This window comes from Berghia stephanieae, chromosome 2 (genome assembly GCF_034508935.2).
Source record: "Berghia stephanieae isolate SIO BIC M18660-M18661 chromosome 2, UCSD_Bste_1.3, whole genome shotgun sequence".
NCBI lineage: Eukaryota > Metazoa > Mollusca > Gastropoda > Nudibranchia > Aeolidiidae > Berghia > Berghia stephanieae.
This window is the reverse complement of record NC_088361.1, coordinates 56089428-56106927: the sequence shown is the minus strand read 5'-3', so window position 1 is coordinate 56106927 and position 17500 is coordinate 56089428. Positions and strand designations below refer to the sequence as shown.

The following is a 17500-nucleotide window of genomic DNA, read 5'->3' as shown; positions in this document are numbered from 1 at the left end:
TATACATTAATGCATACCACAATGAAAAAAAAAAAAAAAAAAAAAATCAAATGTATTTTAATTCTCCAGTAATACCAGGTGCCTAACTAACATTTTTTTCATGTTCGATCAAAACTTTTCGACAAAAAATTCCAAATCTTCTCAATTCTGTCCCTGTGGAGTTATTTACAAATTGTATAAACTTGTACATATTGGGCTTTTCAATTAAATACTTAGGTAAATATTTTCCTCTGAAATAGTTATACCGTCTGCATTCACAGATTATGTGGTACTCATCTTCAATTGAGTTACAATTTATACAGAGCCTAGAAGGAAAATCAATTTTTGGTCTCTGCCACCTCCCCCTTTCGCACATAAAATTATGAGAACCCAATCTAATTTTTGTAATGGCGAATCGAATTACTTTTTCTTTAATCTCGAATATATAGCGTACAGAATTGTCATTGTCCAAATGTTATAAAGTCTATGATCGCTAGTTGATCTTATCTCCTCTTTACATTTTTGTAAAAAAATATCTTTAAGGCGTTGACTGAAAGTATGTAAAAACATATTCTCATTTTCAACGTATTGATTAACCCAAACGTATCCAAAACCATATTTACACAACATTCCTCTTAGCAAAGTTACCCAGTTAGTACAAGAGATATGCTCTGTAGCCTGTGTTAATAATTTATTATAAATTATCTTGACTGGATTGTTTTCTTGTAGTTTTAAAATTTTAAACCAGTATTTAATTACTCTTATTAATCGCTGATTGATTAATGGGAATACTTTTAATTCATGATATACGAAAGCTGACGGTGTAGATTTCCTTACCCCCAGTATGGATTTTAAGAATCCTAAATGCATTTGTTCCATTTTTACCGCTTCACAATAGCCCCATATTTCGCACGAATAATTAAGTATTGGTGATATTAGAGTATTAAACAGATGGAGTTGGGTGGAAGGTGATAATTCCTGATATTGGTGGAGCAGAGAATATAAGTTAAACATTGTTCTACGACCTAGGTCTACAAGGTTCTGTATTCCTTTCGTAAATCTTCCACTACTACCAAACATAAACCCCAGATACTTGACTTGCCCTACTGTTTCTAATAATTTGTCTCTATAAAACCACCTGTCCATCATCCCGATCTTTCCACCTCTTTTAAAGGCAACGCATTTGGTTTTTGTTGTGTTAACGCGCAAACCCCGTTTGTAACAGTAATCACTTAGACAATTAAGTCCTCGTTGTAAACCTCTTCTGCTTTCACTGAATAAAACCATATCATCGGCAAATAAAAGGACAGTTAACAGCAATGTGTTAATGTTTACACCTATGTCGTTATGCTGTTCAAAAGCTTCGTTAATGTCATTTATAAACACAGAGAAAAGAAACGGAGATAGAGACTCTCCCTGAAGAACCCCATTTGTTGATGTGAAGAAACATTCATCATGAGGGTCATCGCACTTGTTCGTAGTGGATTTGAAAATTGACTGTTTGATGCAAAGTTTTATTTTACTGTACATATTTTGAAGAATGTTTGTGACTTTACAATTGACTTTGTTCTTGTGTAACTTAAACCACAGAGCCCTTCTATTAGCACTGTCAAATGCTTGCTTTAAGTCAATAAAAGCACAATATATAAGGGCTTAGAGTTGTTTAAAAATAATTCTAATAAACCATGCAAGATAAATATGCAGTCAGTTGTTCCTCTTTATATCGATATAGGAACCGGGGTAGACACCGGCCCCGTGGGATCTCAAAGACCACTAAATGTTATATCGGTAACCATTTTCTCAAAAGTTACTATTTTCATCAATTCATTTCGAATGCTCGGTATTTGATAAACTCGCGAACTGGATTTTGAAAAAGACCGGTGCTACTCTGAGAACTTGTTTTAATTACCTCATTATTTTTGTAGTTATCAGTAATCACAATCAATGGCCATAAAATCAGTCCAATAAGATTAATTATGAGCTTAAAGAGGAAAACAAAACATAGAGGTTAAAAATTACAACCATGCAATTTCAAACATTGGCAAAGTGTCATTTTCAACTCTACCGTTTTTGACATAGTCTTACTAAATTGAAAAAGCGAAAATCAAAAAATAAATACGAAAAGAAGGAAGAAGATTCGATATGTGTCTTTGTATAGCCAATTTCCAAGTTCCCAATGTACTTGGGACGCAATGCCCATTGGCAGGTAATATAATATACCCTATTTACATTCTGTACAGGGAACGTCACCTGTTAGGAGCTTCTATTTTACTCCACGCATGCAGTATCTGCAACTACCAATGGGTCATGCTGGCCGCTTGATTTTTGTCAAAATAAGAGATGTCACATTTACTTATTTATGCCATTATAGTTTTGGTTACATCAACCCTACCGTAAAAATGTAGTCCTTCAGAGCCATTAGACCCATGGAGCCGAAGTTTATTCCGGTTTCTATAGCGTGAAGCGGACAATGGCAGTTGCTTGCTACCCTCTGATTAGGACGCTAGTCTATCACAAAGTACTTTCCACCAGTTCGAACAGACCGAGCGACCCAATCATTGCTGGCTGGAAGGGGGGGGGGGGGGGGAAATAAATCTCGGTCCCTTTGATTCTGAAGCGACTGCTCTACCAACTGAGCTATGGGGATCTCCACCCTACCTTAGCCCTGGTGATGTTATAATTATAAATCCTCGTTTCATAGATTTCAAAAAAAATATTGTAACATTTATTTTGATATTTTAAAAAAACACGGTTTGTTGTTTAACTAGAAAATGTCAGTCAGATAATACCAAGCTTTAATTCTATCAAATGCACTTCCTGATGGCATTTGTATAGTCAGGTATGCATTCTCATACCTTACTCGATTGCATTAGTACGTAAAATGATCTACATAAATATGGTTTTAATAGCATTAACATTTATTCACTATCTGATAACATCCATTGACGCTTATTTTTTTAAAAGCTTAGACACAACACCCCTGGCTATTACAACCAAACTATTATTTAACAGTTGAGAACACTTGAGATTGTTTGAAAATCTAGAGAATAGTCTAAGAATGGAACCAATTTTAAGAGTTATCAATTATACTGAACCTTTTTTTTTCTTTCTAGAAATTGATATTCTTTTACTCCAGATTGGTGAATAAAATGTTTCAGATGTGTGCCGGTTTCCTATGCTTAATGAAATTGGTAGTGATTTCAAAAGTACAATGTATGGCTGTAATAACCTTTTTTCATTCCTAACCTATGGGTGCCTTGGCGCACTCCAGTTAATGTTTTGGAAAACTGGCTATTCTGGTTGTTCATAAAACCTATACCGTGAACAGGCAATAGCAATTACTTAGGACTTTAATATATCGAAAATTACCTTTCACCAGAAGAGACCCTGCTATCTGATCAGTGCTGGGTGGACAGTGGGCCAGAAAAAGAAATATCGACTTAACTCGTGATAGAACTCGGTCCTTTTACGGGTGAAGCAAATTCTACCAACTGGACTATCGGGAAGACCCTGTCTATAGTCAAAAGGTGGAAATTGTCTTGCTTTGACCGCAGTTCTCGCTATATATAAGACATTGCCGAAACCTATCATGCAATGGACCTTGGAGGAAGGTTGAAGGAAATGACGGCAAACAAAGTCTGGATGGACAATATAAAGAAATAGACAAGGTCGGATGCCCTAATATTATTGATGAAAGCTGATGACAAATCTGGATTGAGGGCCTTTACCGCAAAATTATATCTCATGACTTTTCTATGACAAACTTGGTCAGGAGACTGATTTAGTGAGAGAAAACTAACCTGTGATAATACCTCTATTACTCTTTATAGATTCTTAACTTTTTTAATGATTGTGAGTTGTGAGGCCCGATATTCGTCAAAATTACAGAAATGTTTTTGGTTTATTTCTTACAATACCTGATTATAAAACATTCAATAAATTTGGAGATCCGCCGTCGAATCTGGAATTGAAAAAAAGATTTTGGAGATGTTTATAGTTGTCCGCAATTTGCTCTCTGATTTCTTAAGCAATGTAGTAATTAATATGCAACATGTAAAAATTGAGGCGTTTATGTATTGTAATACCTAGTAAATGTTTTCCGTCACTGACCATGAAAAACAAAACATGAAGCCATCTGAAAAAAACGCTGTTACTGGCCAGATACTCATTCAATACCTAAGTATTGTTTTAATATGCGAGTAAAAAGTGTTTTCCAAGAATTCAACAACGATTCTTTGGGCAGACAAGGGCTAGGTATTCCTGTCTATATGACACATTCGACCAGTCTCTTATTATTCGCTGAGTGTATTGGAGTAGATTCTGCCCCCCCCCCCCCCCCACTTCCTCTCTCTCTCTCTCTCTCTCTCTCTCTCTATATATATATATATATATATATATATATATATATATATATATATATATATATATATATATATATATATAGCAGAGGCTGCTTTCTTTGGGAGGCTTTGAGAGGCGCAAAATTGAGTCTTTAGAATCGGTTCTTTACTCACATCCTCACATAATTGCACTATGGTGTAAGATCTGGACGTTAACAGATAACCCCATTATATTTTTATACAATTGCACTATGGTGTAAGGTCTGGACGTTAACAGATAACCCCATTATATTTTTATACAATTGCACTATGGTGTAAGGTCTGGACGTTAACAGATAACCCCATTATATTTTTATACAATTGCACTATGGTGTAAGGTCTGGACGTTAACAGATAACCCCATTATATTTTTATACAATTGCACTATGGTGTAAGGTCTGGACGTTAACAGATAACCCTATTTTATTTTTATACAATTGCACTATGGTGTAAGGTCTGGACGTTAACAGATAACCCCATTATATTTTTACACAATTGCACTATGGTGTAAGATCTGGACGTTAACAGATAACCCCATTATATTTGAATAGGACGCTTATCAATCGCAAAATACTTTCTGTCAGATCTAACATACTCAGCTACCCCAGCACTGTTTGGTCGACAGATGGAGATGTCAGATAAGAAAAACAATCTTCGAATACACCCGGGATCAACATCGACCCCCTCGATGGTGAGGGGAATGCTCTACCAAATTATCGGAACCCTTCATCACAAAGTACAAGTCACCAAATCAGATTGCCCAGAGACAAAACTAGAAGGGGGATTTGAAACCATCAACAAATGTGATGATGATTTCCGAACCTGGATTGATACCCTGAACATAGTAGCCGAACGATACTACTACTACCAAATGTGACCCATTGCCTTAAATAGGTATGGTGTCAGGGTGGTTCAGGTGCCAAAATGGCATTCACAACGAAAACATGAGAGTTTTTATCCTTTATTGGAAGGCAGGGTGAATAATAGATTCTTATTACTGAGCAATATCCAATCATCGTGCTCAATGCTCTTAACAAGGGGTCCCTAGCCAACAGCAACACTTAACATGTAGGCCGAGACATGATGCCTGTTGGGCGATATTACATTTTCCCCCAACATAGACAACTCAACCGAGACTTTGGGGTGTTTTGACTTATCGGGGCCCGTACTTTCCTCAATAAAAATTACGTGGTTCATATGAACAATAAGGCTCATGGGCCGGGGTTTATACCGGTTTCTATAACTCTAAAAGGGAAATAGCGATTACTGTACTTACGCCAGATCTAACAGGCTCAGCTACCCAATTATTGTGGTAGATAAGGGGGGAGAGGGAGGGGGGGGGGGGGGGAGGGTTGCGGAAGAAATAATTCTCCACTGTATCCGTAATCGCACTGATCCCTCTATGTTAATGCTCTGCCAACAGAGTAAAAGGGAGCACACCATTCCGGATAAATTTTTGGTAAATTTTATACAATAGCATTTAAATCAATGCTTTGGTAATGGAATTTAAACATAGTAATGTTTAGTCATAAGAGTTATAAATGAACAGGAGAAATGGTATTAGCCTTATAAGTATGATTTATTTATATCTTGAATATAACACATAATACATTTTACTGAATAAATATATATATCATTTATTATATGAAAATGAAAATAGAATTTGATTTTTTGAAAAAAAAATAGACTCTCACATAAAAATAACTGGGTTTTCCCTATTCTTTAACTCTCTCACAATATCAGCCTTTCAACACACATCAATTTTCATATATTTAAAAAATAGAGGGAAAGGAGTAGGATCCAATCTTGGTTCTCTGGAAGAAATAAATAAAAATATTTTGTTTTGGCAATATTGTTTAATCTTTTTATAATAGATCTACTATGTTATACACAATTTGTTGGACGGAATAATGACAAAATGACGAATGAAATTTAAAAGTGAAGTGAAACGATGTTAAAACCATTTATACAGAATCAAAGAGCTTTGATTTTGAAGGGCATTAACAAATATGACATAATTCTTTTAGTTTCTTATGGTCATAAGGACGTTGATTAATTGCAAATTTCATGCACAGCTGAGTGATGACAATAGAATTGAAGGTTTTTGCAATTATGACCATGTGGTAGAATTTGACATTTTTCTAGAACGTACATTTTGGTAGCCATGTCCTAAAAATAGATCGTCAAATTAAAATAAACGCTTCGTAATTATCCTGAGCATTCTACTATAATTAATTAGCAATATGTTTCCAATAGCATTGAATATGAAAATTGAAATGGTGGCTTCTTTTTAAGCTTTGATTTCTCCTACTTTGCCTGAAATACTCTAATATTAAATGATATATACTACGTTGGAATTACAGTAACTAATCGGGCCTGTGTGACCTAATTAATTGGCAGAGCAAATGAGTGAATATAAACAACACTCAATTAGGACACAAGTAGGTTGAATTTCCTAGAAACATAATAATTACTGCCTGGCTGACAGTTTATAGAATTTTCACAAGTCGATTCAATCCGAGACCGATACCTTTTGTCTGAGGAATCTACCAATTAATTGAGCATCTGAATCCCTGAGTCTATTTAGGCTCTGACAAATAAACAGTTTTGAGACAAACTACCATCTACTTGGCTAGAACATAAACTTCAGCTGAATGCTCTTCAATGCTCCAAAAGATTGGGCCTTTTTCTCTTCGGTAGAATGGATAAATTCTGCCAGTTAATAAATTTCTCAGCTAAAGCATTGTGAAAAAATAGAGCTATTGTTTTTATCTGTTTAAGGGGTGATTTTAAACTAAATTAAATATGGACGAAAGAGTATAAAGTGTGAAAGATAGAAACAAAGTCATGTAGCATTAATATCAGTCTAAAATAGAGCCTAAGATTGTAATCTGACACTACGTTCTTTTAAAAATTGTGTCCAGAATTATACTTTCTTATCTCAAATGATTTTAAAATAAAAGTGAAAATAACATTCAACATAAGCATATCAAAGTTCTCAAATTTTTGATTCTTCAGTGGCCTCAAAGTTAAGACGATTTGACCAGCTGAAAGTCATTTTTGTCTGAAAAAGAGAATGTTTGGCCAAAATAAAAAAAAAATATCAGTGTAAGTTTTGCATCTAATACTTACAAGGGCATGAATTGCAAGATTTCTGGCATTTGGATTTCATGTACTTGGGATTTTTCTGACACTCTCCACTGGCAGCCCAATTGCCGCAGCTTGCATTAGTGTCCTTGCATTCTAAAATTGAAATTAAAAATCAAATATTTTCTTTATCAAAAATATACAAAACAATCTCCCTTTTCTAACAAGTGATCTAGAATCCTGTAAAAGCAAAGATGAAAACTTCTCATTCTATTTGGTATATACATAATTTGCTTCTGAGCATATGGTGCTTTAGGCGCCATGCATATATTATCTTGTTTTTAGTATCAAATTGAACAATTCATGTTTTAGGCATTTGTACTTTTAAACATAATTAAATACATGTGGAAACATTGACTCTTAGGTGCCAGCAATCTTATATTATTGATCGCAGCATATTCCTATGGTTAGCCACATTAGACTGCCAGGTTGAAGCCAATTGAGCGCTAAATTGAAAAATATGAAACCAAACATTGGTATTTTACGGAATTGATTATGATAACGATTTCAATTGTTTTTGTTTCAGACAGTTTAAACTAGATAGCCTTAAATCTGGATTTGAAACGTGAGCTGCTCAAAGAATATAAACCAGAACCTATTGATCCGAAGGCGAATGCTATGCATACCAATTAAAACACAAAATCCTATAAGAAATAAATGGGATTTTAAAAAAAAAATAAAAATAACCACATCTGCGTGTGGAATCAAATATTAATTTCTTACAAAGTAAAAGTCATTTTTACACGTCCTTATTATATCAACTCTTTTACAAAATCCCAAAATGTATGCAGCAACATTACCTATTCGTTCCAGAGTTTGCTCAATAACACGTGTAATGTGTCGTTCTCAAAGATATCATATTGCAGTCATGAGAGTTTTGTTTTGTATTTCACCTATAGTAATTAATCAAACACTGATGCAAGCCTATTACTAAATTCAGTAAGTTACAGAGCAAAGACTGACACCACAAAATAGATTATATAGAAATTGGAAATAGAAATAGAATAGCCATGAAAATAACTTTGTCTAAGTCGGACTCATCATCATCATCATCATCATCATCATCATCATCATCATCATCATCATCATCATCATCATCATCATCATCACCACCACCACCACCACCACCACCACTACCATTATTTCCACTAGTACTATTCATTCAGAACAATCTCATACTTCATCAACATAACAGTATATATATAAAAACCATTACAAATATTTTTGATTCTTGACTACAATACTGAGGAGCTACATTATTAAAAATTAGATTTTCATATTGATTTCGTAGCATTAATCTATCTTTAGTTTTCATAATCATTTTTAAAAGAGGAATCAAAATTGTAATCAAACAATACCACTTACCTTTGACTGCCTCACCTGGAAAAATAGAAATATTTTGAGATTACAAATGGAAAGTTTTGATTGATAAAACTTTGAAATAGATTACCAATCAATTCTACGTAGTACATTTACAATATATTTTTTAAAAATAGTGTTGAAAATGAGAAAATTAACTGACAATATCTTTTATAGATTAGAATTTAATCTGGAAATCATTTTGTACCTTATTCATTTATTTAGAACTTGTTGAAATAGAGTACTTAATTGTTTTTCCAGATCCTCTTAAGGCAAAACCGGGTGACATGATCTTCTCTCTCTCTCTCTCTCTCTCTCTCTCTCTCTCTCTCTCTCTCTCTCTCTCTCTCTCTCCCTCTCTCTCTCTATATATATATATATTATGTATATATATATATATATATATATACATATATATATATATATATATATATATATATATATATATATATACATAGCTTACAATACTCCAGGAGTCAAGTTAGCTCAGTTGGTCGAGCATTCACATTTCAATCGAAAGAGCCGGACCTCTCGGTCCAATCAGGAGTGAATGAATCGGTTAGATAATGCGGTATGTACTTTAAGAAGATCGACTTTGGAGATCAGGAGCTCTTTGGACTCTTGCTGTCAGACTTTATACCGGTTTCCACATTGGTAAATGGACATTTAACTTCGAATAAGAGGAGTGTCTAAGGTAGATGTCCAATTGCCTAAGGTTTATGTCCCTTCAACACAGTATAAACCAGTATAAAATCTGAGTCCATGAGTCTTATGACACTGAAGAGCTCCCAATTTCATAATAGCGTGGTTACTCTTCGATTATAAATTTCCTCATTTTCCTTTTGAAAGATAAACATTTTTGTAAATAGTTCCTTCATGAAGTTTTAAATTACTACTTTATATCATTATATCTATCTATTTTATATCCTATTTTTGAGCACTGTTTTGTGATGAGAAATGTTGGATTATAGAAGCTATGTACGAGTAGAACATGTGTTCTTCGTCATTTTATCACTGGATTATTCAACATACCAACACATAGGCCTCCCTCATTCTTCTGTCCTTTCAAACATGGTGCGGGGCAAGTTGTCTTGTACGGTTGCTCTCCCATCCAGTTACCCCTGGTAGAATAGGTTAAAAAGCATTAATCACGTTCAATGCATAAGTTGGCGACCATCTTATAACCTAAACTAACAGGTATAATCAAAGGTGTCTTTACTGCCAATTCACAACGAAGGAAAATAGAGTGCAATTGGGCATTATAGTATCTGAAGAAATTTTTTAACAGCAATATCCACTAAACTTGCTCAAAGCGTTTCACAAGGGTTCCTTAACCAACAGCAATGCTTAAAATGTAGGACAAAAGATGATGCCTGTTAGGCGAAATTACAAATTTTCGGACATAGGCGCTGTTATTGACCAGATACTCATTTAACACCTGAGTGCGGTGAGAGAATGTGACTAAAGAGACTTTTCCAAGTGCTCGACCATGCGCCGCTCAGAGTGGGACTCAAACCCAGGACCTTCCGTACCGAAGGCGAGTACATAACAAGAGACGACATACTCGCACAACGCTTATGACATTGTGGCCTTAAGAGGAAAGAATTCAAAAATAGCTGTCATCATCATCACCATCATTCTCATCATCATCATCATCATCATCATCATCATCATCATCATCATCATCATCATCATTATCACCATCATCATTCTCATCATCATCATCATCATCATCATCATCATCATCATCATCATCATCATCATCATCATCATCATCATCATCATTATCACCATCATCATTATCATCATCATCATCATCATCATCATCATCATCATCATCATCATCATCATTTTCATCATCATCTTCATCATCACCACCAACACCATAGTGGTCGTCATCATCGTCGCCACCTCCATTGATCTATTCTATTTGTCATTAATCAATCACCAAATCATTATATTCAACTTAGCATCACCGTATCAACGTCAACTCTTATCAATCCTTGCCATCTACGTCATGTTCACCCCACAAGGAGAATCATGCCCAAAATTAAATCAATCAACTTGATAGAAAAGGGATAGACTTACATTGGAGTGTAGAAGCAGACAAGGTAGAAAGCGTCTCGAGCTCCGCCGACTAGATTTGGACATTGGTGAGCGTAACAACCTACTTTGTTCGTGGTAGACCATACCAGCTGGTAATGGAAAAAAAAATTATATAGGTTTGTTAGTCGATAACCTAAAGAAAAAATTAGCATAACAATGACAACAATCAGTTTAATGATAGTTAAGATATTGATGATGAAAATAATAATAATAATAATAATAATAATAATAATAATAATAATAATAATAATAATAATAATAATAATAATAATAATAATAATAATAATAATAATAATAATACAAAGTGATTATTTAAGAAACATTGACATTTTTTTCAAATACATTGCTCTGTCTTTTTGGGCAATGTGAAAATATCAACCAAAAGGGAGAGCGGCTTTGTTCAGTTAGTTTTCCGATCCAATCAACGCTATAACCAACACATAAAACAGAGTCTCACAAGTTAAAACCACAGAGCAACACACATTTACGATTGTCTAGATAATAAGATACAAATAATATGAAATATGTGTAACCAACGTTTAAAACCACGAGATTAAAAAGATAGACATATTGTTTATAAGGTTGAAAATAGATTAACAATGTCATGCTTAACCATTATTAAAAGGCAAGTAACTCCTGATGCAGTGGTTAATATGTTAATCCCGAGGAGCTAATAAAATCATCTCTGGTTATACTTTCAACCCTAGATAATCCAGGTTCGAACCTTAAGGAAGTCACTTTAAATGAATAATGCATTGTTCTTATCTTTATTATCAGTATTCGATTTATCGTTTGTTTGTTATATTGTTATTTTGGGTGGAGGGGGACACTGTTTCCTTTTATTTATTTATATATTTATTTATTTATATATAATTTTCAGTTTTTTTAATTATTTTTTTTCAATTTTCTTTTATTTTTTTAAGAAAATTAATGCATCGTCCATATCATTCTTACCGGTGTTTGTTTATCTTTTGTTTTTGTTTTTAATATTTGATGTTAATTTTTAGCAATGCATTGTTCTTACCGTCACGTTTCGTTTCGGAGCTAATAGGCTTTTAAAAATCGTTAATGCGTTTCGAAACTTTAATGCATCGATAATATTTTCCAACGTTTAACGAACAACATTCATTAATATTATTATTATAACAATTTCACACAGGCAAAATAATTATTCACCTGTGTGTAGTGGCATGACATGAAGCAGGAGTTCTGGCCATATCTAAAATCCTTGATCTCGTTATACCAGTCGTCGGTGGCAATATCTAATAATTTCTTGTCATCCAATTTGTTGGTGTTAAAGGCCAAATTTTCTCCACGTCCTTTTTTCATTTCATGTTTGAAGACACAGCGTTGAGCCCAGCTTTTAGCTTGTCTCTCCAGGTCCATGTCATATTCCTGTGTGTATAAGATTAAGGATTCAGAATAGTGAGTAGAGCAGGCACTTATGTTGATAATAACAAGAAATGAAGGGAGCTGAGAAGATAAAGGATAATAATTACTCACAAAATTGTAAACAAAATCGAGCGATATTACAAACGAAGTTATAAGTACTTATCATATGAGCGAGCTCTGGGGGCGAATGCGAAATGATATGAATGAGTAAGTTGTATATGTAAATAAACCCGTGCAAAACGTTTATAGTATGGATCCCATATACAATATTATATTATTGGTTACTCGTGCAAATTATATTTAAACAAACCAGCTTCCTTTTTAATTCATATGTAGAGAAAAGGCAGATATATTTCAAGATCCAATTTTGGTAAATCAGATTTCTCCACACACCCACCCACACCCACCCACCCACACACACACACACACATATGTGTGTGTGTCTGTATATATATATATATATATATATATATATATATATATATATATATATATATATATATATATATATTGCCAAACAGAATCCTGCAATTTTGGTCTAGTATAAATATAATGCTTTTAAAGATTTTGATAGTGGAAATACAGTCTTCAAATATGAGATTTCAATCTTCTTCTTGGTCTAAATAAAAGCAAGAATATCTGGGTGACATTACAAAGAAATAAAATGTTCAAAACAATATTCTATAAAAATGGTTGTCAACGCGCTTACTCACAAATCAATGGTTATCCTTCCCAGATTTTCTTTGCTTCACTTTCTATTCTTTATGTCTCATATAAAAAAGAAATGTTGCTTACCATTTTGTGCATTTCACACGCCTTAGGTCTCTTCCTCATGTCATTGTGGATGTTGAGGATGTAGTCTCTGAGACCCTGATCCCAGCAATGGACCATTTGACCAACGAAGGCTAACGTCAATACAATCACGAAAGAGTTCATGGTGAGGCAATCTGGTTGAAAATAAAGAGTGACAGATTTCTGAATTACATAATGTTATTTTTACAAGATCATAAATTATAATAATTTTAAGAACGCATAGCTCATGATATACAGTATGCTGTGATATGGGTAATATGATATTGATGATAATGATGATGGTAATGGTGACGATGATGTTGATGATGATGATGATGATGATGATGATGATGATGATGATGGTGGTGGTGGTGGTGATGATGATGATGATGATGATGATGATGATGATGATGATGATGATGATGATGATGATGATGATGATGATGATGAAGAAGAAGATGATAGTATAGTAATATTTAATGCCATTTTAAATAAATGGTCAATAAACAAACAAAAAAGTCCTGTCGAGACACTAACCATGGAAGTGGGATAAGAAATTCATGATTTTTATTCACTTTTACGGGCATTTACTAGAAAATGTGATACCTCTCAAATTTGGGCATTGACTTAGACCAATCCGAAATTCCCAGTCATTTGTTTGGCATTTTACCTAAATTAATCTGGCACTGAAACATCGTCTGACTGTCTTGACATTATATGCCAGCTAGTTTTTGTTGTGTGCTCTCTTCTTTCAATTTTTGATATTCTTGTTTTCGTAAAAGCGGTGTAAATCAATGAAGGCACAATGAAAGCCTATTTATCAAAGTTTGTAAATGTGTTCAACCACGTGTGAGTGAGATTGTTTTGGTTCTTTTAACCCCGCTCAGAATAGAATGTTGTGTTCCTTCAAATCAATTTGACGATCATGTTAAAGGTTAATGTTTATCTTGCGGTTGCTGGCTGTTTATTTAAGGCGGGATGGATCGAAAACATTCTCTCACCTACCCAGGTGTAAAATGAGTACCTGACCAGTGTTGTCTGTGTTGGAGGAAAATGTTATCTCGCCCAACAGGCACCATGTGTCGTCTTCATGTTGCTTTTGGCTTAGGAGCCCTTTTTAAGTGTCTTGAGCTCACTTAGTGGATATTGCTCAATATCAATGTTCTAGTGGGTTTATTTATTTTAGAATGTGTGTATATTGTGTGTAAAAAAAGGAGGGGGGGGGGGCATGTGTGGTTTGAATTTTAAAGAGATGTACTCACGTAACTGGCATTTACGATGGGCATATTTTGTAAAAGAGGTCCATTTGTCGATTTTCCTCTAGAGAATAAACTGTATATCACCCGATCATTGAAGCTTATGGATCCTTTCATAGTTGTTTCGGTATGGATTTCGATAAACGTCTGTTCATTGAGATTTGTGAATATCATTTTTTTTAAAGAGCTACATGACAACAGCAATTAGACTGCCATATGAAATTTTTTCTTTCGAATATCAACTGTGATAACAGTCATTCATAGAAGGAATAGAAAATCCAACCTCAATGCACTACTTATATACTCCAAAGGCATTAACATAACTACAAGTTGAACTGCTGTGTGTGTCGGGTTAATGGACTAGGATTCTTATTTATAGCATCATGGTGCTCTGCTCGGTGAATGATTTGTGTAATATTCGTATTGATGATTAAAATCAATTTGAGCAAAACGAATAGCATAAGATCTATATTTATTGACATTTTCTTCATCCGTATCGTTTGATTACAACAAACCTGTTCTTCCAATGATAAAACTGATTTTGTTTTGATTTCTCCCAAAGTCAGACCCCAAGGTGTGCAAAACTATATTTGACGGCCTGACCTAGTTATTTTAGCAGTAATAAGAATATCAGTTGTTTGTGGTGGGAAGTGGATAACCGTGGTTTTAAAACAGAAGAAAACAGTCTTTTACCTTCGTACAGCAGCCACAGGTACCTCTCATTGCCAGTAAGGCAGGAGAGATGCGCAAGTGCCAACGAAAATTTGCAAAAATTTAAACGAAAAGCAGTATCTGCTAAATTTGAAAAATATAGGGCGGCACAAAACAACTTCGCTCAATAGACCGATGATTTTATTATTATCCTGTGTGCGTGTGTGAGTGTGTGTGTGTGTGCCTGTGTGTGTGTATGTGTGTGTGTGTGTCTGTGGCTGAGTTGGGGAGATAATTCAGCTAAATATAATTTAGATAGAACGAGTAATTGGTTGTGAATTTTAATGGTTTTGGAAGCATGGCAGTAGTAACTTCAATTCGTCATTTGTATTTTTCTACATCTGCTTGAACGGCAGTATTTATACTAGACCAGAAAAAATTACCATAACAATGACAACAATTAGTTTAATGATAGTTAAGATATTGATGATAATAATAATAATAATAATAATAATAATAATAATAATAATAATATAATAATAATAATAATAATAATAATAATAATAATAATAATATAATAATAATAACAATAATAATAATAATAATAATAATAATAATAATAATAATAATAAAACAACAACAACAACAACAACAATAATAATAATAATAATAATAATAATAATAATAATAATAATAATAATAATAATAATAATAATAATAATAATAATAATAATAATAATAATAATAATAATAATCTCATCATCATCATTATCGTCATTATCATAATGATAATAAAATTAATGATAATCTTTTTATGATTATCATATTCATTAACATAATCGTTCTCAGCATCGTCACCATCATTGACATTACTATTATTATCATTATTATTACATGTATTATTATTATTATTATTATTATTAGTAGTAGTAGTAGTAGTAGTAGTAGTAGTAGTAGTAGTAGTAGTAGTAGTAGTAGTAGTAGTAGTAGTAGAAGTAGTAGTAGTAGTAGTAGTAGTAGTAGTAGTAGTAGTAGTAGTAGTAGTAGTAGTAGTAACATTATCAATATCATTACTATTATCATTAGCATAACTATTATCATTAATATTATTATCATCATCGTTATCATCATCATCATCATCATCACCATCATCATTAAGCACTTGTCTTAATCTCACAAATAACGAAATTGAAATACTTTCTTCAGACTTGTGGTGATTCTCTTTTAATATTACCACAGGTTATCATGGATTCAAACTCGCTTCAGTTAAATTAGTCATTTCTATATTTTGATTTACTTTTTATGCTGGTGCAATAAATATTCCTATTGACATCAGTTATCAACTCTTAGCTATTGCTCATCACTAATGCTGTTTTTGTGACTTTGATTGATATCCGGGTTTTTTCCCATCAATTTTTGTTTCAATTATCAATCTACACAATCTTTTATTTTTAAATATATTAAAATGTGTTTATGAAGCGGTACCAGGCAAAGAAACAAAATAACAATATCCATCTCATAAAAGCAGTCTTCCTCGACTGGTGATCAAACCTCGGACCTCCTGATTACTGATCAGAACAGCTCCCATTCATATTTTCAATAAATCTTTTATTTAGTTTTGTAGCGATAGGTATTTATAATCTGTAAGTTTATTGGATTGGCTTATCTATTTCACAATATACTCCTGGTTTAAAGTAAAGAATAAAAATTGGAGTAATACTCACAACAGTGACTTCTTGATTATGTCGGGCTGGATCTTTGATGACAACTCCTGACGATCACGTATTTATAGTACAAACAGGTTGTATTGTTCCTCTTTTAGTCATGCTATTTCAGACATTATCCAAAATTAATATGCATCCAATTAACCAGTTAATTGCCGTAATCTGGAAAGAAAAAACACGTATTTGAAAAATTACTTTAAATACGTGTTTTTCCATAGTACGATAGTGAACTAGTTAATACCAATTATGCAGTGTTATGTAAAAGAAAAACAGAAGTGATATACTTTGACAAACGCTTTATTATTTTAATTGGACACATTAACGATTCAAAAATTGTTATTCGTGATATTATCTGATTAGCAAAAGTATAAATATATATTAATGTGCATATTACATCAGTAACTTCTCTGTTGTTCTGTCGTTTGCTTTAGAAAACATAATAATAATTAGCTAGATAATCCTAATTAACAGGAATAATATCAGCATAATAGCTCAATTGAGTTAGCTGCGATAAGGTGTATGTAGAGAATCCAATTAAGTCACAATACATAAAATAATAAGTTCCTGAATGAGTGACGTATGGAGGTTGTCAAAGATCAACCTCAGTATAATTATATTACATAGACGTTTATATATTAAATAATTCATTTAGCAAATAACTGAACCCAAAACAGAAATTATCGCATCGAATAAAGCCAAGTCATGTAAGAAATAA

At 33.2% G+C, this 17500-nt stretch overlaps 1 protein-coding gene and 1 long non-coding RNA gene across 3 annotated transcripts in view; one reads left to right on the top strand and one right to left on the bottom strand.

Moving 5' to 3' along the window:
- Positions 1 to 17500, top strand: part of LOC144965197 (uncharacterized) — a 567438-nt gene that overhangs the window by 454648 nt on the left and 95290 nt on the right. The window lies entirely within an intron of this gene.
- Positions 5919 to 16887, bottom strand: LOC144965190 (peptidase inhibitor 15-like). 2 transcript variants are annotated; one of them, XM_078900263.1, is made up of 8 exons: positions 16786 to 16887; positions 13158 to 13309; positions 12147 to 12365; positions 10953 to 11059; positions 9897 to 9985; positions 8871 to 8885; positions 7491 to 7601; positions 5919 to 6172 (listed from the first exon to the last, which is right to left on the bottom strand). In XM_078900263.1, coding segments are annotated over exons 2-8 (684 nt in total). In that variant the 5' UTR covers positions 13299 to 13309; positions 16786 to 16887; the 3' UTR covers positions 5919 to 6170. The 2 variants fall into 2 exon arrangements, with proteins under 2 accessions (XP_078756389.1, XP_078756390.1); XM_078900264.1 differs by lacking the exon at positions 16786 to 16887 and adding an exon at positions 14926 to 15042.

Excerpts from the sequence above, each read along its gene's own strand:
- LOC144965190 (XM_078900263.1), bottom strand. The coding sequence starts at position 13,298 with ATGAACTCTTTCGTGATTGTATTGACGTTAGCCTTCGTTGGTCAAATG. Across the intron at positions 11,060-12,146 it reads TGTCATGCCACTACACACAG|CTGGTATGGTCTACCACGAA; the intron begins GTGAATAATTAT and ends TTCCATTACCAG. Across the intron at positions 9,986-10,952 it reads GTCTGCTTCTACACTCCAAT|GGGTAACTGGATGGGAGAGC; the intron begins GTAAGTCTATCC and ends CTATTCTACCAG.